The 19,927-nt window shown below is 45.8% G+C and overlaps 1 protein-coding gene across 6 annotated transcripts in view; it reads left to right on the top strand.

Annotated features, from left to right (window-relative positions):
- Window positions 1-19,927, top strand: part of mark2b (MAP/microtubule affinity-regulating kinase 2b) — a 206,176-nt gene that overhangs the window by 141,616 nt on the left and 44,633 nt on the right. For all 6 annotated transcript variants that reach the window (XM_072551202.1, XM_072551206.1, XM_072551203.1 and 3 more), the window contains 13 exons: window positions 1,903-1,951; window positions 3,193-3,258; window positions 10,197-10,267; window positions 11,264-11,320; window positions 12,672-12,908; window positions 14,169-14,288; window positions 14,761-14,860; window positions 14,947-15,059; window positions 15,412-15,553; window positions 16,102-16,280; window positions 16,423-16,523; window positions 17,928-18,059; window positions 19,092-19,349. In XM_072551202.1, coding sequence (XP_072407303.1) covers window positions 1,903-1,951; window positions 3,193-3,258; window positions 10,197-10,267; window positions 11,264-11,320; window positions 12,672-12,908; window positions 14,169-14,288; window positions 14,761-14,860; window positions 14,947-15,059; window positions 15,412-15,553; window positions 16,102-16,280; window positions 16,423-16,523; window positions 17,928-18,059; window positions 19,092-19,349 — 1,625 coding nt within the window. The remainder of the gene's footprint in view (window positions 1-1,902; window positions 1,952-3,192; window positions 3,259-10,196; window positions 10,268-11,263; window positions 11,321-12,671; window positions 12,909-14,168; window positions 14,289-14,760; window positions 14,861-14,946; window positions 15,060-15,411; window positions 15,554-16,101; window positions 16,281-16,422; window positions 16,524-17,927; window positions 18,060-19,091; window positions 19,350-19,927) is intronic.

The following is a 19,927-nucleotide window of genomic DNA, read 5'->3' as shown; positions in this document are numbered from 1 at the left end:
AATTAGACAATTTAGGAGTATAATTTAGATAAATGTGAGGTGCTGCATTTTGGAAAAGCAAATCAGAGCAGGACTTGTATACTTAATGGTAAGATCCTATGGAGTGTTGCTGAACAAAGAGACCATAGAGTGCAGGTTCATAGTTCTGTGAAAGTAGAGACACCGGTAGATAGGATAGTGGAGAAGTTGTTTGGGATGCTTTCTTTTATTGGTTAGAGCATTGATTATCAGAGTTGGGAGGTCATGTTACGGTTGTACAGGACATTGGTTTGGCCACTGTTGGAATATTGTGCAGTTCTGGTCTCCTTCCTATCGGAATCATGTTGTGAAACTTGCAAGGGTTCAGAAAAGATTTACAAGGATGTTGCCAGGGGTTGGAGGATTTGAGGCTGAACAGGCTGAGGCTGTTTTCCCTGGAGCGTTGGAGGCTGAGGGGTGACCTTATAGAGGTTTATAAAATCATGAGGGGCTTGGATAGGGTAAAGAGACAAAGTCTTTTCCCTGGGTTGGGGGAGTCCAGAACTAGAGGTTATAGGTTCAAGGTGAGAGGGGAAATATATAAAAGGGAACTAAGGGGCAATCTATTCACTCAGAGGGTGGTGCCTGTATGGAATGAGCTGCCACAGGAAGTGGTGGAGGCTGGTACAGTTACAGAATTTAAAAGGCATTTGGATGGGTATATGTTTAGGAAAGGTTTAGAGGAATATGGGCTAAGTGCTGGCAAATTTGACTCCCCCACTCACCTATTGTACTCTGCTACTTTCTCCCCACCCCCACCCTCCTCTCATTTATCTCTCCACCCTTCAGGCTCTCTGCCTGTATTCCTGATGAAGGGCTTTTGCCCGAAACGTCAATTTTACTGCTCCTCGGATGCTGCCTGAACTGCTGTGCTCTTCCAGCACCACTCTAATCTAGACTCTGGTTTCCAGCATCTGCAGTCATTGTTTTTACCTTGTGGATAAGCAATGGCAAAGTTCAGAAACATGGTCATAGTTGAAAGATAAGGGGTAAATGTTTAGCACTGAGATGAGGAGAAATGTCTTCACTCAGAGAATGGTGGGCCTATAAAATTCACTACCACTGAAACTGGTTGAGGCGAAAGTATAGTGTGTTTTCAAGAAGGAGATAAAATTAGCTCTTGTGGCTGAGGGGATCTATGGATATAGGGGAAGGGTGGGATTACAGTATCGAGCTCAATGATCATATTGAATGGGTGAGCTGGTTTGAGAGGTCAATTGGCCCACTCCTGCTCTTATCTTTTATGTTTGTATACTTGATTCAATCTGAGAGCTAGCCTACTAACCTGGTGTTACACCAGCACAACATTGTTTAGTCACATCTCAGGCGCAGTCTCTTTTCAGGTTGTTGGCAGAATTTCAGTGACGGGTTGAGAATGGTTCTGTGTTTGTACAGTCACCTAGTTGAGATTAGTTAGCTCTATTTATGATCACTTAGCTAATATTAGTTAGTGTCTGCACTGTCGCTGTAGTTGCCTTTAGGGTCACTGAGGATTGGATTAGTTTGTCCCTGTGTGTTCCCCGGGATTGGATCGGTTTGTTCCTGTGTGTTCCCCGGGATTGGATCGGTTTGTCCTGTGTGTTCCCCGGGATTGGATCGGTTTGTCCCTGTGTGTTTCCCGGGATTGGATCAGTTTGTCCCTGTGTGTTCCCCAAAATTGGAGTGGTTTGTCCCAGGGTTTCCTATTTTGTGTCTATGTTGTCCCTTATTTTAAAATAGATATTGAGATCCCTAATGGGAAAAGTGTCACAGACACATAGGGACAAACTGGTTGAATCTTTGGCGACAGGGTTAAAGTTTTATAAACTCACATGTAGATTCTTTGTGTAATGTAAGATGTCAGGTTATGTTGACTGAATTGTCATTTTGTTTGTTCTCTTCTAGTTATTTCGTGAAGTGCGAATAATGAAGATTCTAAATCATCCTAATATAGGTAAGAGTTTGCTTCTTCAAGCTGACCTTCAGTCTGTGGGGAACTGGCTGGCTCTACTATGAGACTGTTAATGGGCTGTTCTATGTGGAGCAGAGTGTTGAGGGTCTCCTCATTCAGACCCAGCTGTTTTTGTTATGTTCCATCCTTTCTCACTTTGACCCTTCCTGACCCTAACCCTAACCCATCCCAATCTGTGGAAACAACTGATCTGCATCTTCCCTGTCCACCCCTCTCAGTATTTTGTAACTTTCAATGAGATCACCTCTATCCTCCAACTCTCCCAATCTATGGATTCCAGAGCCTAAGTTGGAAAATGTCAGCCCTACAACTTGCTCCAGCCCACCTCACACCATGGCTAAGCAAACACTTCCCGGGTTTGGGGAAGCCACTGAGATTCTTCTCTCTTGAATTAATCATTTCCAATTCAAATATACAGCCTTGATCACCTCAGGATGTAATATGGTGGAAAGTGCTGGCATACAATTAATCCTCTCCTTGAAGGGGTAACCTTCCCTCAGAACAGCAGGGATATGAGCATACCAATTCGGAACAGGCAGAGGTCATTCAGCTCCTTGATCCTGCTCCAATGTTTGTGGAGTTGATAGCTGGCATGTTCGCATTGGAGTTCTGCACTCCCATCTACACACCTCTGCACTTGACTCCCCAGCCTAACAAGTTTCAATCCTCTTCCATCTTAAGTGTTCAGTGACCCCACCTCATTTGCCTTCTGAGGCAGAGTTCCAAAATCAGACAACCCTCTGAGACATAAAAATTCTTCATATCTTCATCCTGAAAGGGTAGTTAATTTTTAAACAGCTCCCTCCAGATCGAGTCCGATCTATCCAAACTTTTGTCCTTAAGACAGCCCACTTTTTCTGGATATCGATGTAGTAAACCTCCTGTGAACTGTCTGCAATGGTAAAACTCTCCCTGGGTACAGAGCATTGGCTGCCACCTCTCATGTACCACAGTCCCCCACTCAGGAATCCTTTGAACATGACAGAGGTTGGGGGAAGATTTGTTTGTGTAACTCTTTCACAGTTTAGTCGCTGATTGTATGATACATACCTGACTCATTGCTCTCAAAGCATGTAGCCGCAGGCTGAAAGTTCAGACCTGTGTTCAGTTTTCTTCTTGATCCTCACCCTTCTTTCAGAAGATTAAATCTTTATTGCCCCATAACAGTATATTGAATCAGAGGTGAAACTTCACCTGATTTCTTTTCTCTCTGTGTTTTGCAGTTAAATTATTTGAAGTTATAGAAACGGAAAAAACACTGTATTTAGTAATGGAGTATGCCAGTGGGGGTGAGTATTGCAGCGGTTTGTGTGTCTGAGAGAATGATGTGTTAGTCACTAGTCCAGAATCTGCTCCAAGCTGGGTAATCCAAATGGAGGACAGGAAAAATTTCTGGCTCTAAGAGCTGCTCCTTTTTTTGAGGTATTTTAGGTGTTGGAGGTGATTTCCTCAAATTCCAGGAGCAGCAATTACTGTTTTATATGCTGTTGCATTGTTTTGGAACTTTGGAGAAAAAAGTCAAAACAACAGCACTTTTAAAAGGGAGAAGAGCAGACAAAGGAAGCACATGGTGAGGTCAGTGCAGGAGAGAGAGAACCTGCACAGTTACTGCCTTTGCTGTTTGAATTCATGTATCGCTGGACATCAGAGTGCATCTGGGAAAATTAACAAACAGTGAAATTCACAACTCATCTTGGAGGAACTGTTGGGTGAAGTTCACAGCACAGAATCAGATAAGTTAATTGTTGTTTTAAGTCTGTCCAAGAGAAAGGCTGCAGTAGTGAGTACAGTGGATTCTTTCTTGGCTGTATGTTTCTGGAGATGAGTCTCTTTATTAAACTTAAAATATAAGCCATAGCTATTAATTTAACCTGGGGCAGTGTTTGTAGAGGAATAAGACGGTGTTATTTTCTGGGTCTGTAGATTGTGAAGGAGTAAAAATGGCCTTTGCAGTGATATGTACTTCTTGTCAGATGTGGGAGTTTAAGGGTTACTGCCATAACTGCTGTTGGATGCGAATCTTATCAGATCGAGTGGATCGGTTGGAGAGACAGATAGAAGCGATGAGGAATTTGCAACAGTATGTGATGGATGACAGTTGTAGATAGGGGGGAAAGTTTCAGATACAATCATATAGCTGGCTTAACTCCAGGAAGGGTAAGACAGGTAGGCAGCTAGTGCAGGAGTCTTTTGGGGATATACCCATTTCAAACAGGTATGCTGTTTTGGAAAATGTAGGGAGTGATGGATTCTCAAGGGAACGTAGCACGAACAGCCAAGTTTCTGGTATTAAGACTGGCTCTAATGCAACAGTGGGGGGGGAGGGGGGGGGGGGGTACGTCGGCTTCCAAGAGATCAGTTGTGTTAGGGGATTCTGTAGTCAGAGGTACAGGCAGACGTTTCTGTGGCCAGCGGAGAAAAAGCAGAATGGTGTGTTGTTTCCCTGGTGCCAGGATCAAGGATGTCTCGGAGAGGGTGCAGAATGTCCTCAAGGGGGAGACGGGCCAGCAAGAGGTCATTGTCCACATTGGAACCAACGACATTGGAAGGGAAAAGGTTGATATTCTGAAGGGATATTACAGAGGGTTAGGCAGAAATTTTAAAAAGGAGGTCCTCAAGGGTAGTAATCTCTGGATTACTCCCAGTGCTACGAGCTAGTGAGAGCAGGAATAGGAAGATAGAGCAGATGAATGAATGGCTGAGGAGCTGGTGTATGGGAGAAGGATTCACATTTTTGGATCATTGGAATCTCTTTTGGGGTAGAAGTGACCTGTACAAGAAGGACGGATTGCACCTAAATGGGAAGGGGACTAATATACTGGCAGGGAAATTTGCTAGAACTGCTTGGGAGGATTTAAACTAGTAAGTTGGGGGGGTGGGACCCAGGGAGATAGTGAGGAAAGAGATTGATCTGAGATGGGTACAGCTGAGAACAGAAGTGAGTCAAACAGTCAGGGCAGGCAGGGACAAGATAGGACTAATAAATTAAACTGCATTTATTTCAATGCAAGGGGCCTAACAGGGAAGGCAGATGAACTCAGGGCATGGTTAGGAACATGGGACTGGGATATCATAGCAATTACAGAAACGTGGCTCAGGGATGGGCAGGACTAGCAGCTTAATGTTTCAGGATACAAATGTTACGGGAAGGATAGAAAGAGAGGCAAGAGAGGAGGGGGAGTGGCCTTTTTGATAAGGGATAGCATTACAGCTGTGCTTAGGGAGGATATTCCCGGAAATACATCCAGGGAAGTTATTTGGGTGGAACTGAGAAATAAGAAAGGGATGATCACCTTATTGGGATTGTATTATAGACTACCCAATAGTCAGAGAGAAACTGAGAAACAAACTTGTAAGGAGATCTCAGCTATCTGTAAGAATAATAGGGTAGTTATGGTAGGGGATTTTAACTTTCCAAACATCGACTGGGACTGCCATAGTGTTAAAGGTTTAGATGGAGAGGAATTTCCTAAGTGTGTACAAGACAATTTTCTGATTCAGTATATGGATGTACCTATTAGAGAAGGTGCAAAACTTGACCTACTCTTGGGAAACCAGGCAGGGCAGGTGACTGAGGTGTCAGTGGGGGAACACTTTGGGGCCAGCGACCATAATTCTATTTGTTTTAAAATAGTGATGGAAAAGGATAGACCAGATCTAAAAGTTGAAGTTCTAAATTGGAGAAAGGTCAATTTTGACAGTATTAGGCAAGAACTTTTGAAAGCCGATTGGAGGCAGATGTTCTCAGGTAAAGGGTTGGCTGGAAAATGGGAAGCCTTCAGAAATGAGATAACAAGAATCCAGAGAAAGTACATTCCTGTCAGGGTGAAAGGGAAGGCTGGTAGGTATAGGGAATGCTGGATGACTAAAGAAATTGAGGTGAAAAATGTGTTGCTGGAAAAGCACAGCAGGTCAGGCAACATCCAAGGAGCAGGAGAATCAACGTTTCAGGCATAAGCCCTTCTCCTGCTCCTTGGATGCTGCCTGACCTGCTGCACTTTTCCAGCAATACATTTTTCAGCTCTGATCTCCAGCATCTGCAGTCCTCACTTTCTCCTAAAGAAATTGAGGGTTTGGTTAAGAAAAAGAAGGAAGCGTATGTCAGTATAGACAGGAGAGATCGAGTGAATCCTAAGAGTATAAAGGAAGTAGGAGTATACTTAAGAGGGAAATCAGGAGGGCAGAAAGGGGACATGAGATAACTTTGGCAAATAGAATTAAGGAGAATCCAAAGGGTTTTTACAAATTTATTAAGGACAAAAGGGTAACTAGGGAGAGAATAGGGCCCCTCAAAGATCAGCAAGGCGGCCTTTGTGTGGAGCCACAGAAAATGGGGGAGATACTAAATGAGTATTTTGCATCAGTATTTACTGTGGAAAAGCTTATGGAAGATATAGACTGTAGGGAAATAGATGGTGACATCTTGCAAAATGTCCAGATTACAGAGGAGGAAGTGCTGGATGTCTTGAAACGGTTAAAGGTGGATAAATGCCCAGGTGTACCCGAGAACTCTGTGGAAAGCTAGAGAAGTGATTGCTGGGCCTCTTGCTGAGATATTTGTATCATTGCTAGTCACAGGTGAGGTACCGGAAGACTGGAGGTTGGCAAACGTGTTGCCACTGTTTAAGAAGGGCGGTAAAGACAAGCCAGGGAACTATAGACAGGTGAGCCTGACCTCGGTGGTGGGCAAGTTGTTGGAGGGAATCCTGAGGGGCAGGATGTACATGTATTTGGAAAGGCAAGGACTGATTAGGGATAGTCAGCATGATTTTGTGAGTGAGAAATCATGTCTCACAAACTTGATTGAGTTTTTTGAAGAAGTAACAAAGAGGATTGATGAGGGCAGAGCAGTAGATATGATCTATATGGATTTCAGTAAGGCGTTCGGCAAGCTTAGATCTCACAGAATACAGGGAGAACTAGCCATTTGGATACAGAACTGGCTCAAAGGTAGAAGACAGAGAGTGGTGGTGGAGGGTTTTTCAGACTGGAGGTCTGTGACCAGTGGAGTACCACAAGGATTGGTGCTGGGCCCTCTACTTTTTGTCATTTACATAAATGATTTGGATGCGAGCATAAGAGGTACAGTTAGTAAGTTTGCAGCTGATACCAAAATTGGAGGTGTAGTGGACAGCGAAGAGGGTTACCTCGCATTACAACAGGATCTGGACCAGATAGACCAATGGGCTGAGGAGTGGCAGATGGAGTTTAATTCAGATAAATGCGAAGTGCTGCATTTTGGGAAAGCAAATCTTAGCTGGACTTATACACTTAATGCTAAGGTCCTAGGGAGTGTTGCTGAACAAAGAGACCTTGGAGTGCAGGTTCACAGCTCCTTGAAAGTGGAGTCGCAGGTAGATAGGATAGTGAAGAAGGTGTTTGGTATGCTTTCCTTTCTTGGTCAGAGTATTGAATACAGGAGTTGGGAGGTCATGTTGCGGCTGTACAGGACATTGGTTAGGCCATTGTTGGAATATTGTGTGCAGTTCTGGTCTCCTTCCTATCGGAAAGATGTTGTGAAACTTGAAAGGGTTCAGAAAAGATTTACAAGGATGTTGCCAGGGTTGGAGGATCTGAGCTACAGGGAGAGAATGAAAAGGCTGGGGCTGTTTTCCCTGGAGCGTCGGAGGCTGAGGGGTGACCTTTCAACGTGAGCAAATGCGAGGTCTTGCACTTTTGCAAAAAGAATAAAAGCACAGACTACTTTCTAAACGGTGAGAAAATTCGTAAAGCCAAAGTACAAAGGGATCTGGGAGTGCTAGTCGAGGATTATCTAAAGGTCAACATGCAGGTAGAGTCTGTGATTTAGAAAGCGAATGCAATGTTGTCACTTATCTCAAGAGGGTTGGAATATAAAAGCACCATTGTGCTACTGAGACTTTATAAAACTCTGGTTAGGCCCCATTTGGAGTACTGTGTCCAGTTTTGGTCCCCACACCTCAGGAAGGATATACTGGCACTGGAACGTGTCCAGCGGAGATTCTCACGGATGATCCCTGGAATGGTAGGTCTAACATATGAGGAACGGCTGAGGATACTGGGATTGTATTCGTTGGAGTTTAGAAGATTAAGGGGAGACTTAATAGAGACGTACAAGATAATACATGGCTTGGAAAGGGTGGATGCTAGGAAATTGTTTCCGTTAGGTGAGGAGACTAGGACCCGTGGATACAGCCTTAGAATCAGAGGGGGTAAATTCAGAACAGAAATGCGGAGACATTTCTTCAGCCAGAGAGTGGTGGGCCTGTGGAATTCATTGCCGCAGAGTGCAGTGGAGGCTGGGACGCTAAATGTCTTCAAGGCAGAGATTGATAGATTCTTGTTGTCTCGGGGAATGAAGGGCTACGGGGAGAATGCGGGTAAGTGGAGTTGAAGTGCCCAGCAGCCATGATTGAATGGTGGAGTGGACACGATGGGCCGAATGGCCTTACTTCCACTCCTATGTCTTATGTCTTATGGTCTTATAGAGGTTTACAAAATTATGAGGGGCATGGATAGGATAAATAGGCAAAGTATTTTCCCTGGGGTGGGGGAGTCCAGAAGTAGAGGGCATAGGTTTAGGGTGAGAGGGGAAAGATATAAAAGAGACCTAAGGGGCAACTTTTTCACAGAGGGGTGGTATGTGTATGGAATGAGCTGCCAGAGGAAGTGGTGGAGGCTGGTACAATTGCAACATTTAAGAGGCAATTGGATGGGTATATGAATAGGAAGGGTTTGGAGGGATATGGGCTGGTTGCTGACAGGTGGGACTAGATTGGGTTGGGATATCTGGTCGGCATGGACAGATTGGACCGAAGGGTCTGTTTCCATGCTGTACATCTCTATGACTCTTAAATTTTGCTGCCAGGCCTGGTTACCTGTAGTAGGTTGAAAAGTATTGTGTTACTCTGTCTCACACTTAATTCATTGTCCTTACTTTGAAACTAGACACCATTCCCTGTGATTGTATTCACTGACAGTTCCCTGAATGCTGCATCATAGCTCTGGTCCCTCTGTCTAGACACAGCCAAGAGAGAACCTATGAGAAAAGGCAGCCTGTTTTGATGGACTGCTTTTCATACACCAGTCATCTTCAACACCCCATCCCATATTCCCTAGTTTAAAAAAAGCTCCTGGGAGATGCCATGCCTGGAGAGTTCTTTGTCCACTGTGTCTCTCCAATCCTGCAGCCAAATGCAGGCTCTCCCTGAATCCTGAATTAATCTCCAGAATTCAGCAGATTCTTGACCTGCTGTGATTGCCTCATTATCTGAACATCTATTGATAGGCCCACAGTCTGATTGCATTAGCCTGAGCTGGAATTAGCTGTTCACTGCGTTCCATACAAGCCAATTAAATAATGTTTCAGAGATCATTTCCACCACCTCCACTTTGATACTTCTTTATAAACCTGGTGGTAACACTGGCTCGAACCTGACTGGTGGTATTACTGGACTGTGAGCTAACCTGAGTTGTAAGTTGAACTGAAAACAAAAAATGCTGAAGATCACAGTGGATTAGGTAGCATCCATGGAGAGAAAGCGAGCTAATGTTTTGAATCTCGATGACTCTCTATCAGAGACGCTCTGACCTGTTGTGATCTCCAGCATTTTTAGTTTTCGGTTCAGATTCCAGCAACTGCAGTAATTTGCTCCGGAGTTGTAAATTGATCGGAGAGTGTGCTAACACATTTTCTGGTGACCCTGTTTATCAATGAAGTGTGAACTGTTGGATTCCAAGCTTTTTGGATACTGTGTGGAAGGCCTAACTCTTAACCTTCCCCACCCTGAGCTCCACAGGAGCAGTATTTGACCGGATGCGTGAAGCTGCTGAGAGGCTGTTTTTTCCCCCCAGGGAATAGACTGTAGGTCAGAGGACAGGCACAACTTCATGAAATAGTGAAGAACTGGGGGCAAAGGGCTTAATCCTGCTGTAACACTTCATAAAGACTTGAACAGTTTGGTGGATAGGTGGCAGACGATTGTGCTGAAGAAACCTCATGTGTCGTGGTTGTTAATGAGTTACAGAATTTCACATGGTCTTTCCGCCCAACATCTATTCTTTGGGTCAATAGTTCTTTGTTGTACTTCAGCCTCCAGGTCTCTGAAGGGATGGGGATTGACTTTTGCCTGGTATTATTTTAGTATTAAATGATGGCCGCAGCTCATTGCTCACATTGCGTTCTATGGGCTAAGTTGCTGAACAATTTGGTTGCAGCTTGCTAAGCAGTGTTTGTGTGCTCCTGCAGGGGAAGTCTTTGATTATTTAGTTGCACATGGAAGAATGAAAGAAAAGGAAGCAAGAGCGAAATTCAGACAGGTCAGTGCTCGCCAACAACCTCTCCACTCCATTTCTTCCTTCCCTTATCTCTCTCCGTCCTTCATCAGCCACAGTTCAAATTCATCCTCCACCCTTCCCCGAACCCTGCCACCTCTGACTGGCCCTTCTCTGATTCCTACCTCCTCGTCCTCTCCTTACCTCCCTCACCACCTTCCCTTTCTCCTTTCTTCCCTTCCTCCCTCCCTCCCTCCCTCCCCCGTTCATTCCACATTTTCCCACATCTCCGTCCTTTCCCACACCATTTTCAGCCGGAGCCCATCCCCACTGTCTCCTCCCCCAGACCCCTTTACCAACCTAGATGTTATGTGTTGACTTTTGCCTGATATTATTTTGGTGGGGGGGTGTTGGTGGCAGTGGTATGGAGGAGGGGAGGCAGAGGACGAGGTGGTGTTGCTAAGTGGGAGCTGGACCTCTAGCTGTGGATCCCTGACCTTCTCCGCTGTGCCCACCCAATGAATACTGAGGGGCTCAACTGGTTCTCATTGAGCTGAGCACAGGACAGAGGTGAGGCATGGGTCCTCCTGCATGGTGTAGAGGGTTGCTACAACATTTGGAATCTGCTAACAGCAGACATTACTGTATTGTTCTATATTCAAAAGCTAAGATGTTCACAAAACCTCACAACCTGGAATTACATTCTTTTATCTACAATGTGCATGTTAAGCTGCCATGTTGACATTTCCTATTTAACTTGCCTGCCTGTACTGTCACTGTGCATTTGCAGCCCCTGGCCTCACTGGTATCTGGTGAATTTTTCACCACAATATCTTGTCCTCTGTCATTCACAAGTATCATTGTTTGTGATTTCTGTCGAGATTCTTGATTGTTCCAATCATGATCCTGCTCATTGGGATATTGGTGAAGTCACTGATATTGAAATTAATCCTGGACTAGCTATAGTCTGGTTTGCTGAGTTGATTAAGACCCTAGATGTTAACCAGATGTCTCACTGTTTCTCCTGCTTGTGTTTTGTAGATAGTATCTGCTGTGCAGTACTGTCACCAGAAGTGCATTGTTCATAGGGACCTAAAGGTAAGGACCACTGTGACTGTTTCTCCTCCTATTAGCTTCCATTGTGATACGTGATGACTATGCTGGTTCATTGCTTATTTGCTAGTTGTTCTGTGATTATACTTATCCTGAATATTGTGCTTCACATTATTGACTCCTCTGACGAGTGAATTGTACTTGGCATGCATTGCTTGATATGTGGGTGAGTTGATGCAATCCATTTAGTAGTGCACACGCTCGCAGCCTGCTTGATTGGCACCACATCCACAAATATCCACTCCCTCCACCACTGATGCTCAGTGACAGCAGTGTGTACCATTTACAGGAGGCACTGTAGAAATTCACCAAGGCTCCTTCCAAATCCAGAATCACTTCCATCTGGAAGGACAAGGACAGCAAATACATGAGAATACCACCCCCTGTAAGTTCCCTGCCAAGCTGCTCATTATCCCCACTTCAAATGTATCATTATTCTTTCAGTGTCATTAGGTCAAAATCCTATGACTCCCTCCCTAAAGGTATTGTGGGATTCCCTGCAGCAGCACATGAAATACAGCATTTCAAAAAGGCAGCTCACTACCACCTCAATGGCAGCTCGGGGTAGGCAATGAATGCTGGCCTAGCCAGTGGCATCCATCTCTTGTGAGTGAGTTAACATGAACAGCATAACTAAGAGCAGCTGTAACCCTGAGGTGTATTTGAACCTTGCTGGTTCCTCCAGGCACTGTGGTCTCTCTGCCCCCTTCTTATGGATTACTCGCCTTATCTCAGGCTGCAGGACTGGACCCAGGCCTTCTTGCATAGAGGTAGGGCTACTACCACTACCAGAACAATCCTGCTGAAAGAGATTACGCAGACCATGCTCATTTTCCAGGTGTGGGAACCTGATCAAAATTGATAAGATGATTAACGGGTTCAGTTGAGAGAAACCATTTCCTCTGGTGAATGGCAGAATCCACAGCATGTGAATAATCTTACAACATGAGCCAGATCTATGAAGCAAGATGGCAGGGAGCACTTTGGCCAGGGTAATGGAAATCTCCATAATGCTGAAAGCTGATTGGTGTCCTTTTGTTCCTGATACAAATAAGTGACTTATGTCACAACCTCCTCACTGCACTGAACTGAAAATAAGCAAATGAATCAGACTTCAAATTGTTTTGACGAACTGACCTGACTGGAGGATGATTGTTACAGGCTGATTGCTCTGTGTTTAGAAACAGGTTGGAGTTTAGTGTTACTGGTGACTGCTCTTGCTGTCACTCTGTCTCACTATTGTCACACTCCTTTTGTGTGATCAAATAATTTAATCTGCTCCATTTTCTGTTTCTGTAATATTCAGTTAATTTTTATTTGTGTCCTTCCCATTCAGGCCGAGAACTTGCTGTTAGATGGAGATATGCACATAAAAATAGCAGACTTTGGCTTCAGTAATGAATTCACACTGGGGAATAAATTAGACACATTCTGTGGGAGTCCACCGTACGCAGCTCCTGAGCTCTTCCAGGGGAAGAAATATGATGGACCAGAGGTGGACGTTTGGAGTCTGGGAGTGATCCTGTACACACTTGTGAGTGGTTCACTGCCCTTTGATGGACAGAACTTGAAGGTACTTGGATACTCTGCCTTTATATAAAAGGGTCACATGGGATCATTGGCTGCATTTTTGGAGGTTTAGGCTACAGAATCAGTGGAGTGATACCGAACTGTAGTGAATAACTGGGTCAGGTCTCAACAGTGGTAGTGTATCTATTTCTGAACTGCATGCTTTAGGAACAATGTCAGGAATCGTGGGACAGCTGTAAGAGAGGTTTGTCCAGAATCCTGCTTTAGGGATGGAGAATTTCAGACCGGAGAAACTGGGGCCCCTTCATTTTTAACATGTGTATCGGGTCACCTCTCAGCCTCCTGTTTATCCAAGAGGGTAGAGCCCAGTCTGTTCTGTTATCTTTCCTGATATTTAAAACCCTCTCAGTTCCAACATTATTCTCATTGTAGCTCCTTCAGTGCCTCATGTTCTTCTGGTCATATGGGATGAGTTGAAAGTGTCATTCCATTTCTTGGGCTATCTTGCCCACTGCCCTGCAAGATTTTACACGTCAGGTATTAACCCTATGACCTTCTGGATGTTCCTGCTGAGTCTATATGCTAGGCCCTATGACAGTTTTGGAAACAGCTGAGGCCTGCAGTGGAAAAGCGTAGGGTCTCTCTACTGGTGTGTATTAGGGTGGACCAATGACTGCCCTCATCCAGAATCAGGGCCTGCTGGTATCTGTGGGAGACTGAAGCTCCTCTTGTAACAATCTGTAATATCTTTTTACTTTCCAGTTAATACTTGTTTGTTGCAGAAGGAGGTCACAGCCTGAGGTGGGGAGGGGTGTGTATATAAGGTGCTGGTTCTCTGTGTGTCTCCCACTGTATGGGCATTTGCTGGGTGGGGAAGGGCATGTGACTATTGATCTATTCCTTTTTGTGTGATTATAATGGCTGAGCCTGGATTACTAGATTGGGGCAAGTTTGAACAGAGGTTCTTGTCAATCTAGTACCTTCTTAATGCTTCACACATGGTGCATCAAAGTGGAGCAAGTGTTTGTGGACCCGCTATCTTTTACCTCACGAGATCCTAGAAGCCACAATGGGCCTGATCTAATTTATTGGTGTTGGTCAAGGGTAGAGGCAAAGGATTCTCTGCTTATTCCTCACCCCCTCCCTCCCTCTATTGACCCTCTCCCCCTGAGCCTCTCATGCCCACAACCCTGTGTCTCCTGGCCCCTTTGCTGTCCCCCTGCTCCTCCCCCAACCTTTGAGTCTGACTAGGGTGAAATCTGCTTCTTTTTAACTTAAATACTTTTTTCTATCTTTCCGTCAGGAACTCCGAGAGAGAGTGCTGCGAGGCAAGTATCGAATCCCCTTTTACATGTCCACAGACTGTGAAAACCTCCTGAAGAAATTCCTGGTATTAAATCCAGCTAAACGAGGTAGCTTAGAGGTGAGTTAGAGAGAGACGTCAGTGTACAGTCTTTGTGTAGGGTTTAAATTACAGTGCTGCTCCCACAGTGCAGCCAAGTGTAGTCTGTACAGACACATCAGTGTACTTGCTTCAGTCAGCCAGGTTGAGGCTGTGCTTGACATTCATCCTCCTGAAGTACTGTTCTCAGTCAGGTCTACTGCCTGGTGGGCAGAGAGGGTGGTTATCTCCCAGTCTAATTATCTTGCCTCTTTTCATTTGGTGCATCCCAAGAACGAGAGGTCTTTGCGCCTTTGCAAACACAGTGCAGAATTAGCGGCACAGAAATGTGGATCTTGCTGTGGTGTTGGCTGCTGCGATTTCTCCATTGCCCAGGTGTCTATCCAAGGTAAAATCTGATTGGCCAAAGGCGTTTGGGAGGCCCTCGGGTGCTGGAAGGCAATGCAGAAATCGGAGTTCCTTTGAGACTGACTGTAATTATTATCTTCACCAGCAAATAATGAAAGATCGCTGGATGAATGTTGGTTATGAAGACGATGAACTGAAACCGTACACAGACCCTGAGCCAGACTACAAGGATCCCCGGAGAACAGGTCAGTCTTTTTCTCAGTAGCCATTCCTCTAATCTCGGAACTTGGCAGTCCTTGTTTGCTTTAACAGTGTATACCCTTTGCTGCAGAGCTCATGGTAAACATGGGATACACTCGGGATGAGATCACTGACTCTTTGGTGAACCAGAAGTATAACGAAGTCATGGCAACGTATCTGCTACTGGGCTGGAAGACCTCTGAGGTAACTGAGAGTTAAGAATTCATTGACAGGAGCTGATGCCAGATTCCCATTGCATTCTCCCTTAAGTTTGTCACATTCATGTTTCCCAACTGTGACAGAAGGTGTTCCTGAACCACTGCCTTCTCCCTCATTTACTGTCCCTACCTCCCCTCTCAAACCACACAGCTTTTACCAGAAACCACTAAACGCCTGGTTACATCGAACTGTTTGTGTCAGCCTGGTTGTGCCACACCTTCAGCCTGGTTGTCCTGTGGTAGTCTGTGGTTAATGCCTGAGTCCGGTTATTGGTGGTATGATGTGGCCAGTTGATGTGCTGAGTTTCTGAGATTGGGATTGTTTGTTTTGTGCACAGTTGGATACAGATTCGCTGTCCACCAGTAACCTGTGTATGAAGCCACGTACTGACCACGCCAACAGCAACGCACAATCTCCCTCCAGCAAGGTACAGCGAAGTGTCTCATCCAGTCAGAGACCACGTCGGATCAGTGAACAAGGTATTTTCAGATAGTTTCTCACTGCCCAGGAAGAGCTGGGTTTCTGTGCTAATGATTCATTGGGAAAGATTAGATTGTATATATTCACTATTTGAATGCTGTACTCAATGACTATAATACACTGATTGTGGCAGAGACTCAGATCTAAGCTTTAGTGATACTTGTTTCAGCGTTTTACTGCCTCATACAAAGGCAACTTTACTGTCTATCAAACCCCATGCTGTCCCTGTCCTTTGGAGTGTTCAATGGGTGGGACAGTGTAGCGGGAGCTTTCCTTTGTATTCTAACCCTGTGCTGTATCCAGGTTGATGATGTGTTGCAGGTTCGATGTAGTCAGTTGCTGAATTTATAAAGTACTGGTGGATTTTCGACCCTCAGTCTCTGGGAATGGATAGCAGGAAGGGCTGAGGGTGGTGATTATTCAGTCCCTTGAACAGTTTTTGTGCTGAAATCTGGGGGACAGTTCTGTCTTGAATACTTACTGCTGTCAGTTGAAATTCCCCACCCTCTGTCATTCACCCTGTGACTCTTTCTGATCACTTCTGCAGCTGGTCCCATCAACCCCAGCAGTAATTCCTACTCCAAGAGGAACCAGGCCAACAGCACTGACTCCAAACACCAGGATGAGGACAAGGACAGTTCACGGCGCTCCAACAGCAATGTGAAGGTACCAGCCAGTCCACACACTGGTTCAGACAGGAAAAAGGCAACCACACCATCCTCCATGGTGAGTTGGGCTACAGTATCATTCAGCTGCAGGGATAATATGTCACCAGCCTCATGAACGTCACTCTGCCTCACTCTCCTGTTCTTAAGTGAATGTTGTTTTTTTGTCTCTGCTCTGAACCCCACCTGTCCCATTGTTACAGAACAACGCACTGACCAGCAGCGTGAGCCGTGACAGGAACTCCCCGATGGCAGATCGAGCTGGCACAGGTCAACAAGGCAACGTGCAGAACGGCAAAGACAGGTAACTGCTCTGAATCAGACCATTGTGTCATTGTGTGCAGCATCTATACTGCAGACTGTAGGCATGTCTGCATGATTGCAGACTACGTTCACTGTGCCTGCTCGATCCCTTACTGGGCATCCTGGACCTGTACAAGGCCACAGTCAGGATGTAGTTGGATTCTATCAACATTTGAAATCAGAGCAGAAATAGCCCATTCAGGCCCTCAAGTTTGCTCCACCATTCAATAAGATCATGGCTGATCTGTTTATAATTTGGATTCCATACTCCCATCTTCCCCAATAACTCTAATACTCCTGCATAAGAAAACTCTATCTAACTCTGTCTAAAATATATTCAATGCCCTGTCTCTCAGACCACCTGAGGCCAAGATTCCAAAAATATGCAACACTTGGAGAAAATACTTCTCCTCATTTCCGTCCGAAGGAGAAAAATCCTAATTTTATACCGGTGCCCCTTAATTCTGGACTGTGCCACATGAGGAAACATCTTTTCCATGTCCACCTTGTCAAGACCATTCAGGATCTTATGCACTTCAATCAGGACGCCCCACGTTCTCCTAAACTCCAGTGGAAACAAACCCAATCTGTCTGACTGTTCCTCATTCGATAACCCACTCATATCAATCAGTGATAGAGAATGGTCTGCATGGGTACAGTCCAGACTGTTGCCACTCTTTCTGCTGCCTGTCAGCCTCTTCATCTCCACTTAAACTTCACCAGTCAAGTGATGAACTGCAAGTTCTCGTCAGATATCAGAGTAAAGAGCTAACACTGTCTAGTGACATAGTTTAGGAATCCTACACTCAATGATGAGACTTAATATAGGAACTCCAAACTCCACACTCAACAAGACACCATAAAGGAACTATATCCCCACATCTCCCCACCATAGCTATGTGAGCAAAATAACAGCATCAGGAAAGCCTGGGGCAGGGCAGAGAGTCAGAGGGTGAGGGGGCTAGGGTTTGGTGCTCAGGCAAATGAGAGGAAAAGGTAAGGGGGAGGTAATTATGCGCTGCTGGGAGGGGGAATGGGGGAGTGCTGGGTGAGGGGGCAGTTACACGTTGGGCATGGGTTGAGGGGATGAGAAGGGGTAACAAGATCGGGGTCAGTCATGAGGTGCATCCTGGGTGGGAGGCTGAGGGTTGGACAGGATATTACTGGAGTCCTTCACTATGCACAGGGCTTCACCCCCGGCTCCGCTGGCTGACCCCCTGACTCCCGCTCACCAATCAACTGCCCCCCAACCCGGCCCTCGGGTGTAGGTGGGTTGTATGGAAAGGAGACACAGGATGAGAGAGTGGTGGATGCAGAGGATGAGGTGGGATGAAGGGGTTTATGTGTGTATAATCTGTGAAGTAGGATAAGCAGAACTTTGCTAATTATATTTTTTATCTTCCAGTTCGTCAGTGCCAAGCTCCAGAGTATCTTCCATGTCTGTCACCTCAGCAAGAACACGGCACACAAAATCCATGTCCACCTCTGTTCACCCATCCAAAAACACAGCAACAAACAACGACGCTCAGCGTCCAAGGTTAGCTTTCTGCAAGCGGTCTTTTATCCAGTTATAAAACTTGCTGGTCTGCTGTGATCTTGAGTTGCTGTGTACCTGGGACTGCAGTTTTTCACAGCAACTTCCATCCCAGGAGCTCTCCTGTCTTTCACTTGCACTGCAGGACTGCCTGACTCTGAATATTGAGCTTTTGTTTCCCCTGTCTTGGCTGTGCCACTCAGATTCCCAGGCACCAAAAGCTAAGAACTAGCGGGGGGATATCAAGCCTGAGGCAGACTGTGCAATACAGCCAATGGAGAGGACAGTCTGAAGCTGTCAAGGGGAAGCCCACTCCACATTTCTGAATGCAAGCATTATCCTGGGGGAATCCTGTTGTTTTTCACTGAAAAAACGTGCATGTACTGCAAAGCACTCACTGCAGAGGGGAAGCAACCACAATTAATATTCCCTGTCAGTCCTGGAGCAGGCAGGTTCCCTGAGAATGGGAGCGATTTCACTTACCGAGTGTGAGCTTCACAAATCACTGGCTCAAACTGTGAGCTGAGGCCACTCGTGTATACAAGGATACCCCCATTGGAGTTAGCTCTTCTACAAAGATACCTGAATGCTTTAGGTGCATTATGATTTGATTCAAGAGTGGAGCCACAAAAGCCACTTTGTCCATAGTCAGATCCCAGAGCAATGGTGAAGTAAGGAAGGTGTTGTTGTAGGTTGCTCATATTCAGAAATATTGGCCCTGGTAGATCAGGGAGAACCCATGCAGCTCCCCGGCCACTTGTTCTGCTGTGGAGACCTTAAGCATCCGCTGGAATAGATTAGTGTGATACAACGCCACTGATGATTCAGCACTGACCCTCTGACAGTGTGGCTCTTCCCCTATGATGATTCTCTGACTGTGTGGCGCTCCCTCGGCCTTGACCCTCCCTTGTGAAAGCTGACTGTAGTACCCAGTGTGTAGTTTGGGTTTATTGTTCAGAAGTGTAGTGCTGTTTTACTGTTGTGTTTGCAGGGTATTTGTTCATATTTTTTGGCTTCTTTCTGTTCCCTCCACAGCACGGCTCCCCAGCGGATCCCTGTCACCTCGCCGTCTGCACACAACATTAGCGCTGCCACTGAGCCCAGTAACTTTCCAAGGGGTGTTGCTAGCCGTCGCACCATTGATGGGGGACAACTTCGACAATTCCGTGATCAACAGAACACTGCGTTCAATGGCCCCCCTGCCTCACCCACTCTGTCTCATGGCAACAGCCAAGCACGGAGAGGGGCATCGGGCAGCATCTTCAGCAAGTTCACCTCCAAATTTGTCCGCAGGTAAAGAGTTCATCTGTTTTTCCTCTCCTCCCGTTCTCCACTTGGGGACCCCTCTTTGGTGATCACCTGGTGTCCTGAAAGCTGTATACAACAATCAGCCACCCACCCCCACTTTCTGCTCACCCAGTCCCTGTGGGAGACCTGGTTTGATAAGTGGATGGAGAAATTGCCAGGGCTGTGGCTAAAAGCAACAGGAGCAGTAGGATGAACCAGGTAGACCCCACCAAAGAACCAGCCTGAGCATGATGGGTAGAATGGTCTCCTCCATTTTATGACTCTGAAGTTGTCTTGGTTTTATCCTTGTGGTACAGTCAAACTCTCACTCCAGCAAGATGGCAAAACTCAAGGTGAATTGTCCAGTGCCCCTCTTCGATTTCTCTTCAGAAGCCAATGCAGACTTTGTTTAGATTCCAGCTCCTCCGTCTCCAAGAGCACAGTGCCTGAACTGCCTTCTCTTATCCCAGCAATTCTGCCCTGGTCCCACGGTTGGTAGGGCTGCATCTCCTCAGGAATGGCACCTCATTGGAGAGATAAAGGGGATGGATTGTTGCTGAGGGAGGCATGAGGAGAAACTGGGG

Source organism: Chiloscyllium punctatum, chromosome 31, assembly GCF_047496795.1.
Source record: "Chiloscyllium punctatum isolate Juve2018m chromosome 31, sChiPun1.3, whole genome shotgun sequence".
Taxonomy (NCBI): domain Eukaryota; kingdom Metazoa; phylum Chordata; class Chondrichthyes; order Orectolobiformes; family Hemiscylliidae; genus Chiloscyllium; species Chiloscyllium punctatum.
This window is presented reverse-complemented; position numbering and strand designations above follow the sequence as displayed.